Source organism: Topomyia yanbarensis, chromosome 3, assembly GCF_030247195.1.
Source record: "Topomyia yanbarensis strain Yona2022 chromosome 3, ASM3024719v1, whole genome shotgun sequence".
NCBI lineage: Eukaryota > Metazoa > Arthropoda > Insecta > Diptera > Culicidae > Topomyia > Topomyia yanbarensis.
In genome coordinates, this window is record NC_080672.1 from 6,249,980 (window position 1) to 6,270,305 (window position 20,326).

The 20,326-nt window shown below is 36.1% G+C and overlaps 1 protein-coding gene across 2 annotated transcripts; it reads right to left on the minus strand.

Moving 5' to 3' along the window:
- Positions 1-123: 123 nt before the first annotated feature.
- On the minus strand, positions 124-18,306 carry LOC131689812 (homeobox protein ceh-33). 2 transcript variants are annotated; one of them, XM_058975124.1, is made up of 5 exons: positions 17,941-18,306; positions 3,415-3,561; positions 2,713-3,361; positions 316-456; positions 124-253 (listed from the first exon to the last, which is right to left on the minus strand). In XM_058975124.1, exons 1-4 carry the CDS (start codon positions 18,119-18,121, stop codon positions 330-332), a joined length of 1,104 nt encoding a protein of 367 aa, XP_058831107.1. In that variant the 5' UTR covers positions 18,122-18,306; the 3' UTR covers positions 124-253; positions 316-329. The 2 variants fall into 2 exon arrangements, with proteins under 2 accessions (XP_058831107.1, XP_058831106.1); XM_058975123.1 differs by having other exon boundaries at positions 124-456.
- Positions 18,307-20,326: the final 2,020 nt, after the last annotated feature.

A 20,326-nucleotide genomic window follows, 5' to 3' on the forward strand; every position in this document is an offset into this window, starting at 1 on the left:
TTATGCCGTAATTATAAAATTGTACCAGCTGTAAAATATAACGAATAATCTGCAATGGGACAATTTCACAATCCACAATTACTAATTATTTGACAACTACAAGAACACGTTGTCATCGCTTGTAAGACGATTTATTTTCTTTCTTAAATTATTTACTATTTACATTGGCAAAGGTTAATAACTAATAAACCTAAACGACAGCCTATCACAATTTCTCTTTGTGTTTAGTTTTTTATGTTGCTTATCCCGCAAGCTGTAAAATTAAAAAAAATTAACAGCGATCGACACAATTCCACACTCTTTCTGAGCAGTTACACTGGTAATCTTTTCTATTGTACCGCATACATATCACTTGTATGATACGCATGTCCCCCATAATTGGAAACATTGAATAATCTTTGGTAGTTTCCATCCATTTGAGCCGCTGTAACTGGAAGTATGGGCATCATCATATCTCTGGAAAGATACAAAAATATGAGAAATATTTGTCGACAATGAACAGCAAACGAATATTCAGGACACAGTGAAAATTTTATTTCCTAATATCTACAACAAAACTAGCAACAGTTTTTATTTGGTGCATATTATAAAACATTGCATTAAGGGGGAGGGGGGGGGGAGGTGTGGTTAAGGGTTTCAGCGTAAAACAAATCAGTTTTTTTGTCAATTTTTTTTAGAAAGATGAGTGAAGCGAATAGATCGAAACTTTTGTACATTAAACTACATCATTTCAATAACATCCTGTAATTTTTTCATGCAAAAATTTCTACAAGCGCTTCGGTAGCGATAATTTTTGTGGAACGTGTCTGGAAAAACACGATTTGCGGTGTTCACTGTCATTCAAAAACTACTTGACCGATTTATTTCAAACTTTGCGTACACATTCTATGTTAAAAATACCTAACCCCTACGTTGAGTTTTTGCGATAATTTTTCAATAAAGGGGACTTTCTACTCATAAAACGGCGGAATTTGTCTTGAAAATAGCAAAGCCGTTATAAACTTGAAAACCAGTTGAAACATGACTGAGCAATTGGTTAGTGCGCAAAGTTACCTAAAAGGTTTTTAAACATTTACTGGTTAATTGGAGGACACTTTAACAAAAGCGACTTAGTGGAATGTGACCTAGTGTATATTGAAGATCTAGTTAAATACAATACAAAATTATGATTGAAAAATTCCTCCAATTAAACACTTTAACCGTTGTCTTCCGTAATATTCCACTATGATGAACAAAATGCAAAATTGCACTTTTCTGTTACAGATACGTATTTCGGCTACGACTTGCATACAATACACTGAAGAAGGCTGCAAGTCGTAGCCGAAATACGTATCTGTAACAGAAAAGTGCAATTTTGCATTTTGTTCATCATAGTGGAATTAAAACGGAAGACAACGGTTAAAGTGTTTAATTGGAGGAATTTTTCAATCATAATTTTGTATAGATCTTCAATATACACTAGGTCACTCGAAAAGTATATAAGCAATATTCATTTTATAAAAAAGGCATAACTTTGTCAATTGTCATCCGATTTATACGCGTAACCCAACACTGTTTTTAATATGCTATCTATCATAGATATTTTTCGCTTAATTTTTAAACAACAAAATATACGTGTCCACAGATATGTTTAATTTCTTTCCATAGCAAAAGAAGCATATGTATTCTGCAAAGAATCACTGCAGCACCGTGTTATCAATTTTAGTATTTTTTCCATTTTCTAATTTGGTTAAATCGTCCCATTTATCGTGATGATATTGTACGATAAATAAAACTTAACCCTTAAGTGCATGCCATTTTGCAACATATCGAATTTTGTGATATAAAGCCCAAACAAGAGGTATAGATCGTATCCATTCCGAAAAATGAGTACCAAAGAAAAATGAAATTCATGCATTTAAGGGTTAATTGATGATTTTGAAAAGTCCGTTACCGTTAGCTTCGTAATTATAAAACGATTTGAATGTTTTACTTTATTTTAATGTACATGTTGATATATAACAAAAATTCATTCCGAAAAATGAGTACCAAAGAAGGGTTAAGGGTTAATTGATGATTTTACCGTTAGCTTCGTAATTATAAAACGATTTTAATGTTTACTTTATTTTAATGTACATGTTGATATTTAACAAAAATCTTGACAAAAACTCCAAGCATTTTTGTTCTGTAAAAAATAATACCTGTTACGCAACCAGCTACACTTTCATATAATTGTGTCAAGTTTTTAATACGTCAAAGATCTGATCTATTATCTTTGACGTATTAAAAACTTGACACAATTTACCAAACCGTAATTTGCGAAGTGCCGAGATATAACCGTGCTCCGTTTTATTTTACATGAAAGATGTAGGTTTCAACAAGCAAAACAAACGCCATATGCGGAGTAAAATTGCGTGATTTTAGAAATTCAACGTCATGTGAAATTAAAATCAAACGTAAAGTTATGTCAAACCTAAAAGCTAGTTTCACACTATTGCGAGTTTTTATTTCGTAGTTAGGGGTACCACTGGTAACACAGTGACATTTCTCGAAAATCATTCTCGCACGAAGAGTGAGAAGGATGGTGTATAAACTTCGAGGCCAGTGGTGACCCTAGTCTTACACAATTATTCACACTGTGCATGAATATATTTAGTGTAACAAGGAAAGTGATATGCTTGAGTTGTAAACCTTATTAGAAACACGTGTTGCATATGACGCTAAAATACTCACGGCCTTGCTTGTGGTGTCCTATCTCGTTGTCTCCGATTTTTAAACCAGTTGGACACTTGTGTCAGCGTGAGCCCTGTTTTCTTGGCAAGTGTTTTCTTCTCATCTGGCGTTGGGTATCGATTCCTAGTATAGCAATCTTTAAGGGCATTGCGACTCTTTTCTTTAAAGCAATACACTGTTTCTTCTCCGTCCCAGATTGTTTTTGGTAGAGGATACTTTTTGCGCAATCTGTACTTGTCAACAGCGCCAAGAGGTCTTCCTCTGACCTTTTCGGCCTCTCGGTAATGGGCCTTGAACCATAAATTCTGTAAAGCCGTGTGGTGTTTTGAAGAATATAAATGCGATTCTAACAATGCATATAGTTCATGAAATGATTCCTGATGGTATGCTACCATACATTTAGCCCGCAGTAAGCTTTCATTGGTGACGATCATCTCATGCTGGGGAATACTCCATAAAAAGGAAGCAAGCTTTTCTATGTCACCCTGTTGTTGCAGTGCCTCACACATACACTGTATCTGATCACCGCTGAAGCTTAAGAACTTTCGCTCTAAATCATTATTATTCGTTGAACATTGAACGCTTTGCATAAAAGCTGCACTATTATCGTTTTCCCTCGCATCAGGCTGGAGATCAGATGGCAATTTTCCTATCATATACAATATTTTACCATACTGAGTAAGCAGAGTATTCAGAACGTACCTGTATAGTAACCAACATCCGGTTGTGTTTGTACTTTTATGTGGTATACATTTTCACTATATTTTCGTTCATACTCCTTGTCGGTGAACTCTTGCAGCTTGTCCGAGAAAAACAACGTTTTTATTGCATTCCCAGGATCTCTATAACCTGGAAAAGTATAACAATTTTAATTTTGCTATATATTTTATAATATTTAATTACTACTAGTAGTAATTGTTTTTATATGCTGCTCGAGAAAAGAATTGACCCACTGAGAAGTTCAACAAAATAGGGTACTGAGCCTATTTTAGCCCTATTAGGAAGAGGGGCGCACTAGTTTTTAAATAGCTTTTAAATGAAACTATATTATCTATAATCTTTCTTAGAATAGAGTATCGCTTTTTTAAACATCTATACACTCAGGGTTTTTTACGCGGGGGATACAGGCCGCGTAAATGAAAACCGCGTAAATTTCAAAATCCGCGTAAATGAAGACCGCGTAAATTTAAGAATCCGCGTTGATGGAACCTCGTTAATGGATACCGCGAAAATTCAAAAATCCGCGTAAATGAAAACCGCATAAATTTCAAAAACCGCGTAAATGAAAACTGCGTAAATTTCAAAATCCGCGTAAATACTCTGAACTCAAATCGAAGAACTTAGCATTTCAAATGCTATCTACCTTCTATGGGTACCCGGTAATTCCGGTATTACTGGAAATGAATGGGCGGACGAATTGGCTAGAGCTGGCGCTGCGACTGATTTCGTTGGTCCAGAACCAGTTCTACCACTGTCAATAAGTTGGATAAAGCACAAGATTCGCTCTTGGGCTGCATTCGAACATGCCAACCATTGGCGTAGCTTGCAAACTTGCGGTCAAACAAAGGCTTTTCTGCCGGATGTGAGTCCGAAAATGTCAAGAAATTTGTTGCATTTTTCCAAGAACAACTGCAGTATTCTGGTCAGGGCACTGACTGGACATTGCAAACTCAATTATCACATGGCTACTATTCAGCGCGCTGAGTATTATTCATGTGATCTTTGTGAATCCGATTACGGAACATCATATCATTTGATATGCAATTGCCCTGTATTAATGCAATTGCGCATCCGGATTTTTGGTTCTCCATACATAGATGAACCTATGTACAGAGAGCTGAAATTTAAGGATATGCTTTTGTTCCTAACCCAGTGTGGCAAAGAGCTATAGTTTTTTTAGCCGTATTTGAATGACAATATCTCTTCGGGGGTTTTGTCGTTCTGTTATCTCAATATCCCCTCGGGGGTGTTGATATTTCCGTTCACTGTTTGAGTAGAGGTTCTAAATCCCTCCGGGGGTTGGAAGTTTTATTCCTGCTGTTGAAGCACCTGCAGATCGTTCAGCATCACTCCGAGGGTGCAGAATGCTCTGTTTTAATTGTTCTGTGTTGTTGTTTTCCTTACCCCTAACCTTACCACTTCCCCAATCCTTCCCATCAGGAAAATGATGAAAAGATGTTTCTTGGCAAGGCGCAAATCTCCGATCAACATGGGGAACGTGCCATTTGAGCCAGACGCTACTGATTCCTGAAATACTCTGCAGTGGCGGATCCAGGGTGAGGGACCTCTTGGTCCGGAACCCTCCCGAAAATTTTCAACTTGTTTGAATTTTATATTAGTTCCAAGCTCAAAATCTTTTCAAATCCAAATTTGACCACCAATACCGATTTTCATTAAATGAGGATTTTACGGATTGTACAATGTTCATTTTAAAATCGAAAATTTGAACCCCTCCCGAATTTTTTTTCTGAATCCGCCCTTGGTACTCTACAGATGACGATGGCGCCGAAAGGAATCTGGAACTGTGGTATTTTCATTTCCATATCGTTCATATGAATATAGATTTTTGCGTACAGCTAAACAAATATTATGGGAGCCCAGGGCTAGATGGTGTACAGTGACACGACGAGTGAGAAAACCCCAAAAATCAATGTGATTATTCATTTCTTTGTTTATTTAAAAATCAATGTCTTGTTTTACTTTTGTATACATTTATTTTATTTTTCTCTCAGTTCTGTTCTATTCTAACCCTTACACAGCCAGTATTGAAAAGCATCCTGGAAAACACTGCGTTTATTCTGTTGTGTTTTTCTTGTCAATATTAATATTTGAAGCATATTTTAATATGTCGCAAATATTAAAACGGCCTGGCCTACTGTGCAGAGTTGAGTTCGAAGATGTTTAAAAATTAGATTAATCAGATCGAAGCTCGTTCATGATTGGTTCCCGCTAATTTCATAGATCGAACCGCAAACCTTGAACTGAACGAATTGTTGTGTTTGCCGAATGCTTCTCTTCAATCTTGTCGGTCGGATACTCTCTTTTCGGAAGACGGCATATCAGCACCGGAAGCGAAAAGTGATTATTAGTGTGCGGCCGTATCCGTTGACTGACTGCCGTACTCGTGACTGAGCCTGAACATAGAGAACAGAAGTCAGCAGCATCAAACGTTCTTCGAATCCAGTACATCACTCATCAACACAAACACCAACATCAAAGGTACTTTTCAGAACCACCATTTACAAGAAAATAATTTGAAAATTTATCATTCAAACGTAATTCTGTTGTATATCATTAGATCTGAACTAATAGCCCGAAGTGTAGTCACGACCATCTTTTTGCCTTTCTCAATAGAAAGGTATTGCAATTGCTCTGAAAACCGACTTTTTAACGGAGGCCCGGAGGGCCGAGTGACATATACCATTCGATTCAGTTCGTCGAGTTCGGCAAATGTCTGTGTGTGTATGTATGTGTGTGTGTGTATGTGTGTGTGTGTGTGTGTATGTGACCAAAAATGTCACTCATTTTTCTCAGAGATGGCTGAACCGATTTTGACAAACTTAATCTCAAATGAAAGGTGCAACGTTCCCATAGGCTGCTATTGAATTTCTAATGGATCCGACTTCCGGTTCCGGAATTACAGGGTGATAAGTACGAACACGCAGAAAATGTCGATTTTAATAAATTCTGCAATGAATGTATAAAGGTGAAAATTTTTCCAAAATATGACCACAACTGCTTCGATTTGTAGTATTAGGTCACTAACATCCATTCAAAGTCTATTTGGCCACATTGGCCAACATCCTCGGTTCCGGAAGCCCCGGCGGATGTATCTAAATTCAGAATAACAGTCACATCGGTTTCTCGGAGATGGCTAGACCGATTCGACTAAACTTGACCTCAAATGAAAGGTATTGCGTCCCCGTAAATGGCTATTTAATTTCATCCCGATGCGATTTCCGGTTCCGGAGTTACAGGTTGTGGCGTACGATCACATAGCAAATTGTGATTCAAACCGATACTCCGATGAAAGCAAAAAAGGTAAAAATTTCGCTAAAATGTCTCTCAAACAACTTAAATTTGCTGTTCTAGGTCACCGACGGCCAACCAAACTTTCGTTGACTACATTGACCACCATAGACGGTTCCGGAAGTGCCCGGGAAAAGCGGCCATCTTTCAAAATTTACGAACTCACATCAGTTTCCCGGAAATGGTTGGGCCGATTTTCACAAACTTTCACACAACCCAAATTATAGCTATAATATCCCCATAGATGTCCATAAAATTTCGTACGGATCACTTATATGGTTCCGGAAATATAGACTAAACCGTCCGGTCACATGTGAAATTCCCATATAAGCCGGAGCTCAAATTTTTTTTCAAAGGGGGGACCTCATGAAATTTCAGAAATCGAATTCGTATTTTTGATGCCAAACATCTTTAAAATGCATGAAACGTCGAGATTTTATGTTATCTCGAAAAAAAATTTTTTTTATAAAAATCGACTTTTTGGGATTTTGCCGATTTCGCACCTTTTTGCCTTTCTCATATAAAGAAAGGCTATGCAATCACTGTAAAAATCGACTTTTTAACGGAGGGCCGAGTGTCATACACCATTCGATTCAGTTCGTCGAGATCGGCAAATGTCTGTGTGTGTATGTATGTGTGTGTGTCATTTAAACTCACACAATTTTCTCAGAGATGGCTAAACCGATTTTCGCAAACTTAGTTTCATATGAAAGGTATAACGCTCTCATAAGCTGTTATTGAATTTTTAGTTGATCCGACTTCCGGTTCCGGAGTTACGGGTTGAAGAGTGCGGTCACACAGCAAATTCCTATATAAACTGGTACCACCATGATGTTCAAATGATGTAAAACATATTAAAATTGATGTAACATTACTCTAGTTTGCGGGTCTGGATCACTAATGATCAATAAAAGCAGCTTTGACCACATTGGCACCTATGACAGTTCATGACGCCTCCGGGGAACCCGCCAAGTTCCTAAGCTAATATCACACCCATTCCCCAACGAATTCTCTACCGATTTTTACAAACTTGATTTCAAATGAAAGATACAGTAATACCATTGACTGCTGTTGAATTTCATTCGGTTCTGACTCTTGCTTCCGGAATTACAGGGGTGTTAGTAAGGATACACTGGAATTTCCCATATAAATCGGTACAATCGTAATACCTCAGAGGCTAAAAACTATTGAAATGGTCACCAAATTACTTCTAATCGCAGATCTAGATCACTGATTGCCAATCAAACATTCTTTGAATATATTGTCCACTATCGACGATTCCGGAAGTCCGGAATTCCGGGCATATTCCACAATTAAAGTCACATCGGTTCTTCGGTGATGACTGAACCGATTTTCTCAAACCAAGTCTCAAATGGAAGGCAAAATATGCAGTTGAGTATTGCGTCGCCGCCCCTCCCCCCTCGCCTTGCCCTTACACCTCCCTCCTTCATCACTCCCCTCCCCTTGGACCACCCTCACGCCCGCATTTCCTTCATCCACCCCGTATACCGAAATAAGATTAAGGATTTCTGACGCATCCCCCACTCCCACTCTACTAACCCCCCATTCCCTCCACTTTCAAACCCATTCCACCAACATTTCAAAATATAATCACATGAAGATAACATTGAACTCATGCTGATTAAGCTAATTAAATATTATTCATTTGCCTTTCTCATATAGAAAGGTTATGCAATTGCTCCAAAAACCGACTTTCTAACCGAGGACCGGAGTGCCGAGTCTCATATAACATTCGACTCAGTTCGCCGAGATCGCAAAATATCTGTGTGTATGTATGTATGTATGTATGTATGTATGTATGTATGTATGTATGTATGTATGTATGTATGTATGTATGTATGTATGTATGTATGTATGTATGTATGTATGTATGTATGTATGTATGTATGTATGTATGTATGTGTGTGTATGTGCGGATTTGTTAACAAAATGTCCACATCGGTTTCTCGGAAATGGTTGAACCGATTTTTACAACTAAGATTCAAATGAAATGTATACTATTCTCATAGGTTGCTATTGAATTTCATTTTCAACCGACATCTTGTTCCGGATTACGAGTTGAAGAGTATGGTTACAAAACAAAATTTGTTGATTTGTCCACATCGGTTTCTCGGAAATTTCTGAACCGATTTTGACAAACTTGATTTTAAATGGAAGGTGATGAATGTAAAAAGGTGAAATTTTTGCCTTTCTCAATAGAAAGGTATTGCAATTGCTCTGAAAACCGACTTTTTAACGGAGGCCCGGAGGGCCGAGTGACATATACCATTCGATTCAGTTCGTCAAGTTCGGCAAATGTCTGTGTGTGTATGTATGTGTGTATGTATGTATGTATGTATGTATGTATGTATGTATGTATGTATGTATGTATGTATGTATGTATGTATGTATGTATGTATGTATGTATGTATGTATGTATGTATGTATGTATGTATGTGTGTGTATGTGCGGATTTGTTAACAAAATGTCCACATCGGTTTCTCGGAAATGGTTGAACCGATTTTTACAACTAAGATTCAAATGAAATGTATACTATTCTCATAGGTTGCTATTGAATTTCATTTTCAACCGACATCTTGTTCCGGATTACGAGTTGAAGAGTATGGTTACAAAACAAAATTTGTTGATTTGTCCACATCGGTTTCTCGGAAATTTCTGAACCGATTTTGACAAACTTGATTTTAAATGGAAGGTGATGAATGTAAAAAGGTGAAATTTTTGCCTTTCTCAATAGAAAGGTATTGCAATTGCTCTGAAAACCGACTTTTTAACGGAGGCCCGGAGGGCCGAGTGACATATACCATTCGATTCAGTTCGTCAAGTTCGGCAAATGTCTGTGTGTGTATGTATGTGTGTATGTATGTATGTATGTATGTATGCGTGTGTATGTGTGTGTAAGTGACCAAAAATGTCACTCATTTTTCTCAGAGATGGCTGAACCGATTTTGACAAACTTAATCTCAAATAAAAGGTGCAACGTTCCCATAGGCTGCTATTGAATTTCTAATGGATCCGACTTCCGGTTCCGGAATTACAGGGTGATGAGTACGAACACGCAGAAAATGTCGATTTTAATAAATTCTGCAATGAATGTATAAAGGTGAAAATTTTTCCAAAATATGACCACAACTGCTTCGATTTGTAGTATTAGGTCACTAACATCCATTCAAAGTCTATTTGGCCACATTGGCTACCATCATCGGTTCCGGAAGCCCCGGCGGAAGTATCTAAATTCAGAATAACAGTCACATCGGTTTCTCGAGGATGGCTAGACCGATTCGACTAAACTTAGCCTCAAATGAAAGGTATTGCGTCCCCGTAAATGGCTATTTAATTTCATCCCGATGCGATTTCCGGTTCCGGAGTTACAGGTTGTGGCGTACGATCACATAGCAAATTGTGATTCAAACCGATACTCCGATGAAAGCAAAAAAGGTAAAAATTTCGCTAAAATGTCTCTCAAACAACTTAAATTTGCTGTTCTAGGTCACCGACGGCCAACCAAACTTTCGTTGACTACATTGACCACCATAGACGGTTCCGGAAGTGCCCGGGAAAAGCGGCCATCTTTCAAAATTTACGAACTCACATCAGTTTCCCGGAAATGGTTGGGCCGATTTTCACAAACTTAGTCCCAAATGATAGCTATAATATCCCCACAAATGTCTATAAAATTTCGTACGGATCGCTTATATATGTCCGGAAATATAGACTAAATCGTCCGGTCACATATGAAATTCCCATATAAGCCGAAACTCAATTTTTTTTTTTCAATGGGGGACCCCATGAAATTTCAGAAATCGAATTCGTATTTTTGATGCCAAACATCTTTAAAATGCATGAAACGTCGAGATTTTATGTTATCTTGAAAATTTTTTTTATAAAAGTCGACTTTTTGGGACTTTGCCGATTTCGCACCTTTTTTCAATTCAATTTTAGAACTCGAATAATAATTTATTTTCCTGTATATAGTTGTCATGTGATGTATAATAATAAAATGTAATATATGCATTTAAAAGTTTTTAATGAATATGAACAACGCACACATTCTCGTGATTCATGATTGAGAAAGGCACAATTGCACCGCTAGGTGGATTAAAATAGGTTTTTAATGTTCGCTTACGAGTCGTGCTCGGATCCTGTATTTTTTTTTAATTCGTGTAATTCACAAAAGTTATATACCTACGGGTCCGGGTATGAAAGAAACCACCTCCGCTCAAATCTAATCATAGCAAACATAACCATTACCTACATGAATGGACTGAATGAAAGCTGTTAGAAGAAGAACTCCCAGAGGTGCGCTCACCGAAAATAACCAGGCAAAGGCTAGAAAGTGGTAATGACTAGGTTCACATCAAACATTGCATTGACTGAAGAGAATTGTGTGTGCTGATAAAAATAAAATCTCCGGAATCAGCAATTATTTGAATAACTTGAAATAATTAATTAATTATCCCTGAAATTACATTACAATATATTTTCAAGTTTATGTTGTAGTTTGGTTGTACTGTTGATCCTTTCCTGTGTGCTGGATGCAAAAAGAATGTATTGATTATGGTAGGGTATCCACCTTTTTCCGAATTGCGTATTCCAACACTAGGCCCATCCTAGCGTTTAACAAGTACTTTTATGGTGAATTAATTATAAATGGATTCCCCAGGTAAAATAAACGGGAGTACGTATGCAATGTTTAATATATTTATGGCGGCATAACGAGCTACGGAGCAGGAATTGTCCGCTCTTATCATATAGTTTTGCTAAGCACTGCTGCGTCCTATTTCTATTTGAATGAGGTGGCAGATATTTTAAGCAGGTAAATTTATTTTAATTAAGAGTTGGATTTAGTATATAGTTAAAAATAAGTATGTGCATAACCCATGAGGAATATAAGTTGAAATTATTTTTGCATATCTTTTTAGCCAAACAGACATTGTCATTATCTCATATGCTTTGTTCGACACCAAGAGGTGGTAAAAAGCGTCACAATAGGCTTTACTGCCATAATAGGCACATCATTCTATCTCAAAATCGTCAAACACGGGACCATGTGCGCCCGTTGAATGATTAGTTGAACCGAACGACGTTCAGCATTAGACCACCCGGGGACCCTCATTGGACGATTTTGAAAAATCCTTTTAGTGAACATCATTTGGCACCTTTCGAAAGAAATGATTTTTAAAGTTTGAGAATATCATGAAAATTATAAATCGTAGCAATACTTCGGAGAAGATAATTGATGCTTCTATATATTCTGTATTAATCTCTCAGTATATACAGGGATCAGCAGTTGAATATTTTGAGGTTTCTTTACTTAAAATGTTAGCGAAACTTGCATTCACACGTGTCATAAGTGCGCATTGTACAAAATATGTATGACATGTTACATTTATGAATTGAGGATTTCATATGAAAATGAAACATTGATATTACTTGGTCTAGAAACAGTCCGCGGGATACTTTTTGAAGAAAATTAGTCAAGAAATTTAGAAAAAATAGGCTTCCATAAGATGGTTGATTTACAGAGAAATTGCAGTACCGTTAAATTGGTGTAAAGTTTTTTAATATATTGTAAAACTCGAGTGATTGGAATAGTTCGAGTACAATTAGGTTAAAACTTGTACGCAGCGCACCTAGGTTCGAGTCACGACCCAGCACATAGGGTTAGAAATTTTTCTTAAGAGATTTTTCTAACCCAAAGAGGCGAATGACCTTAAGGTTAAAACCTCTATAATCGAAATAAAATAAAAAACAGATTAAAATATTCTGAAAACGTATTATATCAGTATATTTTATAATCTAAATCTTGACAAAAATGTGAAATTATCGTTAAAAATTTGGGATTCAATGCTATTGCTCTTTGTACAAAATAATACCATAGGTATAATATGATTATCAACCTGTTATTGTTTATTGGTATTTTAACCGATTGGTCATTCACTCGAACATTAGAAAGTTACTCTTTCACTGCTAGGTGGATACCATCAAACACCCAAATCACGGTTTAAAACAACAATTAATGCAAGGGGCAAATACCTCAACTTTGGAAACAGTTTACTTTTCTTTGAACTATCTTTGAAATAAACTTACACATTACTTTTTAAGACATATCTCAATCATTATTTAATTAACTTACAAAATGTTTATGCAATCGAATTTCTTGAATAACGTACATCTTTCAACATGCCACGATATTCAAAATAAGTTTGGTTTAGCCCCTAAAATCATAGATAAGAAGTGTGTAAAGAAATAATTATTAGCTTATGGAAAATATTACATTCAACATCCGACGGGCATGTTTCTATTATTTGTGGGCAAGATTCTTTTGTCTTTTTGGCAATAGACCACGCAATTGCGTTGGTTTAAGTCCATATTACCGAAAATATAATAAACGGTGGCATGATGAATTTCGGTAGCTGCACATCACACAACCAAAAAGTTTTTCAGTCCGCTTTGTTCGTATGTGGGATAATTCGGTCGATTTCTGTGATAGTAATAGAATCGTGTGAAACAAACCAGAATCCTGGTGAATTTCTACCGAAAATTGGGCTGCAATCTGTCCGAACATTGGCAGAAACCAGCCGGAATAACGGATTATTTTACTGGGTAGGTTGGATAGTGAACTAAAGATTTAAAATCGATACGATGTTTTGCACTGGTTCTAATCTAGGCCCAGACCCAGACGCAGGTCCGGGACAGACCACGGATCCGGACCAGCACATGGATCCGAACTAGTTCAGTCTGCATCAGCACCAGTTCCCGGATTTAACCCATCCCTTTACCAGGACCTGAACCAGGCTCAGACTTGATGCTTAGATTCAGACAAATGTCTGAATCCGAACCCTGGGTTCGGATACGTGGATCCAAACCGTAGGGCTTGCTTCCCGTACATGATATAGAATTTCTTGTTGGAACCGTTTTAGTAATAACGGAATTGCTATTAGATCACTTTTTTATTACAGTAAAGGTATTACAGCCCGGTTTTGGGTGTGAATAAACAATAAACAATAAAAATATAACAATAATTTGCTCACATTTTGATTTTGGAATCATAAAAGGAAACGCTTGCGAATTGAAAATTAGTTTCTCTCTTAACTTGCAAGTAATGCATTAAGGGGTTACATACCTTTTTATTTTTCAAAAAATCGATTTTTTTGTTACTTTATCTGAAAGTACAATTCCTTGAGAATATTTTCCCAAATTTTCATATAGATCCGAGAAATAGATCGAAAGTTACAACGCTTCCAAGCGCACTTCGTCTACCAAGAGGAGTGGTAACTTAAAATTTTAAACTGGATTATCTTGAAATGTCATTTTTTCAAAAATGGTTTTTCCGTGATCACGATTGCCGAAAATCCACTCAACCGATTTTCTTCAATTTTTTTTTTAATTGATCGTAATTAATTTTTCTCGTACCTTAACGATTCATTTTTATGCATAAATTTTTGTTTTGAGGATGAGAATTTTTTAATTCAATTTTTAGAGCTCACAACAGCATTTTTAGGAAAAACGCTCCCGAATGTAGGAATATATATATATATATATATATATATATATATATATATATATATATATATATATATATATATATATATATATATATATATATATATATATATATATATATATATATATATATATATATATATATATATATATATATATATATATATATATATATATATATATATATATATATATATATATATATATATATATATATATATATATATATATATATATATATATATATATATATATATATATATATATATATATATATATATATATATATATATATATATATATATATATATATATATATATATATAAAATTAATCGTTAAGGTACAAGTAATACTCATATACCAATGGATTATTTTGAGTTTTGGGATCTACAGGTCAATCGTGATTACCGCAAACCTCTTAAATGAAAAATGGTTTGGGGAAAAAGCCATAACTCCGCCAGGTATCAATATATTTTATAAACTTATGTTTGTTTATTTCACTGAAAAATATGCTACCAAAATACTATAAGTTTGATGTAATGAAATCATAGCTTTATGCCTTTACATAAATTCAAACTTTCTTGATATTTTGCCTACAACAAGGTATGTAACCCCTTAACAGGTGGTTTATAGCATTTAGATGAAACGGGTAAGATTTCCGTGACATCAGGTCAACTCCTATTCCGCCTTAAAAGGTTACGTAGCATAACATGACCCCCTACCCCCTGTCGTCACACATCATCACAAAATACCAAACTCCCCCTCCCACATATAATGCTACGTCAGTTATCGTTTGACCCTAAGCAGCCATCCAAGCATCTTTGACGGTATGCTTTTTCATAATAATTTTGCTGCGTGGTGACGCTAATGGATAAATTGGACAAAAACATTTGAAATACAATTCTAATAGTTCATAGCCTTACATGGGTGTGCAACGCTTATTATCGTATAACTACAGAGAGTTCCGTAAGATGAAAAGTTGAACAACTGCTGCGATATCCAGATTTTCCTCCACTTTTGTTATAGTACTGTTTTTTGAGGATGGAGTTAAATTATTGATAGTATTTATACAAGCTGATTATTCCCACGCCAAGCATTCCAGTAACCGCTTCATAATATATACGCGAACGGAGGTCTTAGTGGAATGTACGTAATGTTTCAAAGGTTTTCTTCCATTTAATTCCATTATGTTTTTATAGTTAAATGCACTTGCACTTCACTATTTAACAGATACCACTATTTCGATTACTAGTTGTAATCTTCTTCAGTGTTTGTATCAGTCTATTCAGATAGACTGATACAAACACTGAAGTAGAAAGAAGATTACAAGTAGTAATCGAAGTACCGGTATCTGTTAAATAGTGAAGTGCAAGTGCATTTTACTATAAAAACATAGTGGAATTAAATGGAAAAAAAACGCTTTGATTTGATCAATTGTCTGTTTTAATTTAGTCAGTAGCATTAGCATACAATGTTGATCGTGTTTAGTCATCCTCCAGCAGTATACATTACGATCAAAAAGTGTAAGCTTTAATGCTTTTACCACCCGATGTCACCAAAGCCAGCATGAAAACATTATAATAATTGCACAACGTGATACTAAACTGAAGGTCTTTTATGTTGAGCATACGTACCGCATAATAGCGCATGAGAAAAACAGCACAACTTTGAAAATCCGCAGAGAAAACCGTACAACAAGCGCATCTGCATAAAAAAACCGCATAACTTGGAAAATCTGCATAAAAAAGACTTCAGTGTCTAACCTCCATCATACCTTAGGTATATTATGCCTAACCTACGTATATTTAACACTCATATGCTTAATGTATTCATGCCTAATGGGGTAGGAAAATTTAGAATTTTTTAAAGTATATGTCAATAATTTTATGACATTATAATTAGAATTATTTGATAGCAAATTTTTCAGTGAAAAAATAAGTGTTAAAGGGTGCCCCACATCAAATTGCATCGCGGAAAAAAAACGCCGTAGGATACAATCCATTGGGTACTCTTTCTTGAAAATTAGGATAGAAGTAGTTTAGAATATATTGTTTACACCGTATTTTTATCGCCGCCATTGTAGGAGAATTGGGAAAAATTGCGTTACCCGAAAAACCGGAACATCAGAAAACAATTTGAATCGTGCATTCAACGGTGAATCGTGTGATTACATTACTACCAAACTCTGAGCATCGAACGGAAGGAGATATGCAGTCAGAACGGATGTTCTATTAGTGATCAGGATCACAAGCGTGTAGTGAAAACGTTTAACCGGAATGCTTCGATTAGGGATGTGGACAAAAAATTGAATCTGTCCAAGCACTGGGAGGGACCGGATACGTTCAAAGTGCAGAAGGCTCCAAATCGTGACAAACGGCAAAATACGATGGAAAATTCACGGGCCCGCAAACTGCACACCTAGATGCTGACGAAGCTTCATTGTTTCATCATGGATGATGTGACTTACGTCAAGGCGGACTTCCGGCAGCTTCCGGGGCTACTGTTCTTCATCGCCCAGCACAAGTTTGTTGTTCCGGGGGAAGTATGGAAGCAGAAACTTTCGAAGTTTATCAATAAATACATGATTTGGCAAGCGATCTGCTCATCTGGCAAACGAAATGCGCCGTTCGTGACTACCGTGACTATAAATAGGGAGGAGGAGTGTACAGAAGGGTCTGCTTCCTCTATTGAAGCAACACGATGGTTCTATGATCTTCTGGCCGCATCTAGTTTCGTGTCACTATTCAAATGTTACCAAGGAGTGATACGAAGCCAACGGGGTCACTTTCGTACCCAAGGACATGAACCTCCCCAACGCACAGGAACTAAGACACATCGAAAAATACTGGGCAATTATGAAGCATCCCAAAAAATACTAAATAGCTCAAACCTGTAGAAGACATGAAGAAAAGTGGGTTTCCTGTACAGAAGAAGCTACAGCCAGATGTTGCACAAAACCTAATGAGTATAGTTAAGCGTATGGTACGAGCGTACGGTTAGGGTATTGAAGTTGAATGAAATAAATATACCAAAAGCTTAATAATATTTTGATATCATAAAGTTTGAAAAATATCGGACCACTAGGTAAGTTTCTACAGCGTTTTGTCCGTGATGCAATTTGATGACACCCTTTAGTGAAAAACTTGTTTTCAAAATTCTCGAAATTTTTCCTAAGTTAGATTTCCAAAAATCGGGAGACCATGTTGATACGTACTTTCTTCTTTGATTTGCCTTACAATTGTACTATAGTTTGTGGAATGTGTACTCTCGGATTAGCTTTTTCCATTTCTGTGACTAATGAAGAATGGATTTTTTTTTATTACATAAATCGATAGACCTCAACTTTCTAAAAGTAATAAAATGTATGTTCAACCCATAAAACTGCCGAATTTTTTTAAATGATTTTCTACGAAAATGTATGCCATACATTTCCAAACTACCTGCGGAACGTTCCCATCGAACCAATCATTTTGTAACTAAATAATGCATAGCTAGCTACACCACAGAGTAGATTCGCTATTCAATACACATCATTACACAAACATAGATTTGCATGGATTTGTTTCACATTTATTCCACACCAATGAGTGAACTCACAATACTCATATTTCAAAACCAAATTAATAGTCCCATATATGTTCACTATTTATTTTATTTCTGCTAAACGTACTAACCATTTTGCGGCGCATACAGGTTCAAATGATTCAACGATGAGTTCACGGCATCCGATCCACCAGAGTTAGAATCTAAATCAGCCAACGGTGATAATACTGTAGTATCCATTTGTAGTTTTTCAGAAAAAGTATTTAAAATAAGAATCCAATGCACTATGTGTACCAGCCAAATATTCCACATCCACTGTTTCACAATGAGGTGATTAAATCCTTTGAGTTGTGCACTTTCCCGAATCCGGCGTATACATCTGAATTATTCGGATATTGAAGTCAAACTGAATGGTTCCAGAAGACACCTTCATTCATAAATTTTCACTTTTCTCTCCCTCACGCCTAAAACTTCTGGCTACCCAATCCCTGCTGAACGGACCACTATTCGGTTAGTACTGGTCAAATGAAATTGTCAACAATATTGAGTTGTTTTTTTCTGATGGTGGGTAGACTGGGAGTAGAAAGAGGTCCTAACGATGATGTGGTTGAGCGTGAGACTGAGAGGGAAGAAGCAAGCTTTGGCAGAAATAGCAATAATGAAATTGTAGAACATCAGATAAACAGAAGCGCGAAGAGAAAATAAGCGAAAAACAGGAGTCGGTCGGTAATGCTGCGCATTGCACATATTTATGCTGTCGTCAAGGGTAACGTTCAGACGTATGAAACAGAGGGTTGGTAGGCTCCTCCTACTGTTTGTTTAGTCCTCGTGTAAGCAAGAATATGCTTATAGGCATGTTTATATTTCAGGAAACGTTTGATTTATGCTACAGAGGGCTGGTCATGAATTACGAAATGTTTTAGAAAAATATTTCAGTTTGACGGAAGATCATATACAATTATCACATATGAGCGTTATTTTTATTGATTTTTAAGAAAGATAGTTTGTTATTTTAACTCCAACAGTTTTTATGCTGAAAATATTCTATTAGATTCCCACGAGACTATCTATACACTTAAGTTTTTATTCTCAAGGCCCCTTTTGCATTCGCCTTTTTATAATAAAAACGATAAATGTTATATATCTCAATAGCAACAATCACAATTTGAATAATTTAACAGTTCTTATATTAATGTAACTAATTGCTACCGTGTCCTGAAACGTATCAAGAGTACCTGCTTGTAAAATTCTCACCCTTTATTAAAGTAATTGAAATCTAGTTTTTTGAGTATATTGAGTTTATCTTCTGAATCATTTTTGCTTAATTGCAATCCGTTGACGTGACTTTCTGGAATGTGATTATGGCCATAAACAACAAAACAAAACGGACTGCGAGTTCTGGTGCAAAAATTATTATAAATTCAATGCTTCAAACAAGGCGTTAACCGTGATATGCTAGTTATAGAAGTTATAAGTCAATGACAAAATGTCTGTAAAAAGGCATTTTTAGATTGCTTTGGCCTTATAGAAAGTGTTAGTACATTCGTTCATTTTCTTTATCCTAATATAAATTTAAACAATATTTTCTTAAATGTTCATTAAGAAAGATTAAAAATTGAGCGAGTGATAGTGAATCTCCACAGGCGCCGTGTAAAAAATGTTATTACCAAATTAATTATATTCAAATTTTGAAAGAAGCCCTTGTTATCACCTGGGGAATTATGTGAACAAGAACTGTGAAAAATTGCACAATATTTTTCGATGAAAAATTAGGAAAATATTGTTCAAAAGTTGCATTATCATATGGAAATAGACTGAATAAACTAATTTATCCTGAGTCGTCAAAAAATCATCATGTTTTACTGCCGGCGTCGGCGGTAAAACATGATGATGAGTTATGTTCTACCATAGACCATGCGGTAGACTTGGGTGAAACGCCCAACTTAGCAGAAGGCAAAGAATTCTTCTCATTTCCTTTCGATCATGTCCATATGAGCCTGCCTAGTCCTAGTTTTCCGTTATAATTTTATAACTGATTCGCTCTAGAATACCTATCCGTCTTTCAATTTCATTGCTTTCGTTTCTCTTAGTCTCAAATTTGCCAAAAATAGCCAACAAAATCGAAACAGTCAAATGATACTTGTAGAGTCGTAAGCTTCAAGCAATAACGAGTGAACTAATATTCCTTTCCTTCCAACTGCACTGGGGATTACCAGTTATCATCTATTAATTCTCAATGGCAGCGATTCCCAATCAAGGATTGCTGGGGGTCAGCGAAGAAGGATATGTGTTCCGGATGCATATAGAAATTCCAAGCTTTTTTAACAGATTGGAAAAAATATATTGATAACATACAAATCGTTAAATTATAAGGAATCCGCGACAACCTAGGTTGAAGGGGATCCGTGGCTCGCAAAAGAGATAGCGACTCAATGAAGAATTGTACAGGAATTCGGGCTCAATTCAAGATTTTAGGGCTCTACCAATAAACTCATTTTGTTTTTGTAATATCGCAAT

Bases quoted from the DNA above. Each gene is read 5' to 3' on its own strand.
- LOC131689812 (XM_058975124.1), bottom strand. From the start codon at position 18,121: ATGTGGAATATTTGGCTGGTACACATAGTGCATTGGATTCTTATTTTA. The intron at 3,362-3,414 runs GTACGTTCTGAA...TGTATATGATAG, and splicing joins GGATGTTGGTTACTATACAG to GAAAATTGCCATCTGATCTC. The intron at 457-2,712 runs GTGAGTATTTTA...GTATCTTTCCAG, and splicing joins AGGACACCACAAGCAAGGCC to AGATATGATGATGCCCATAC.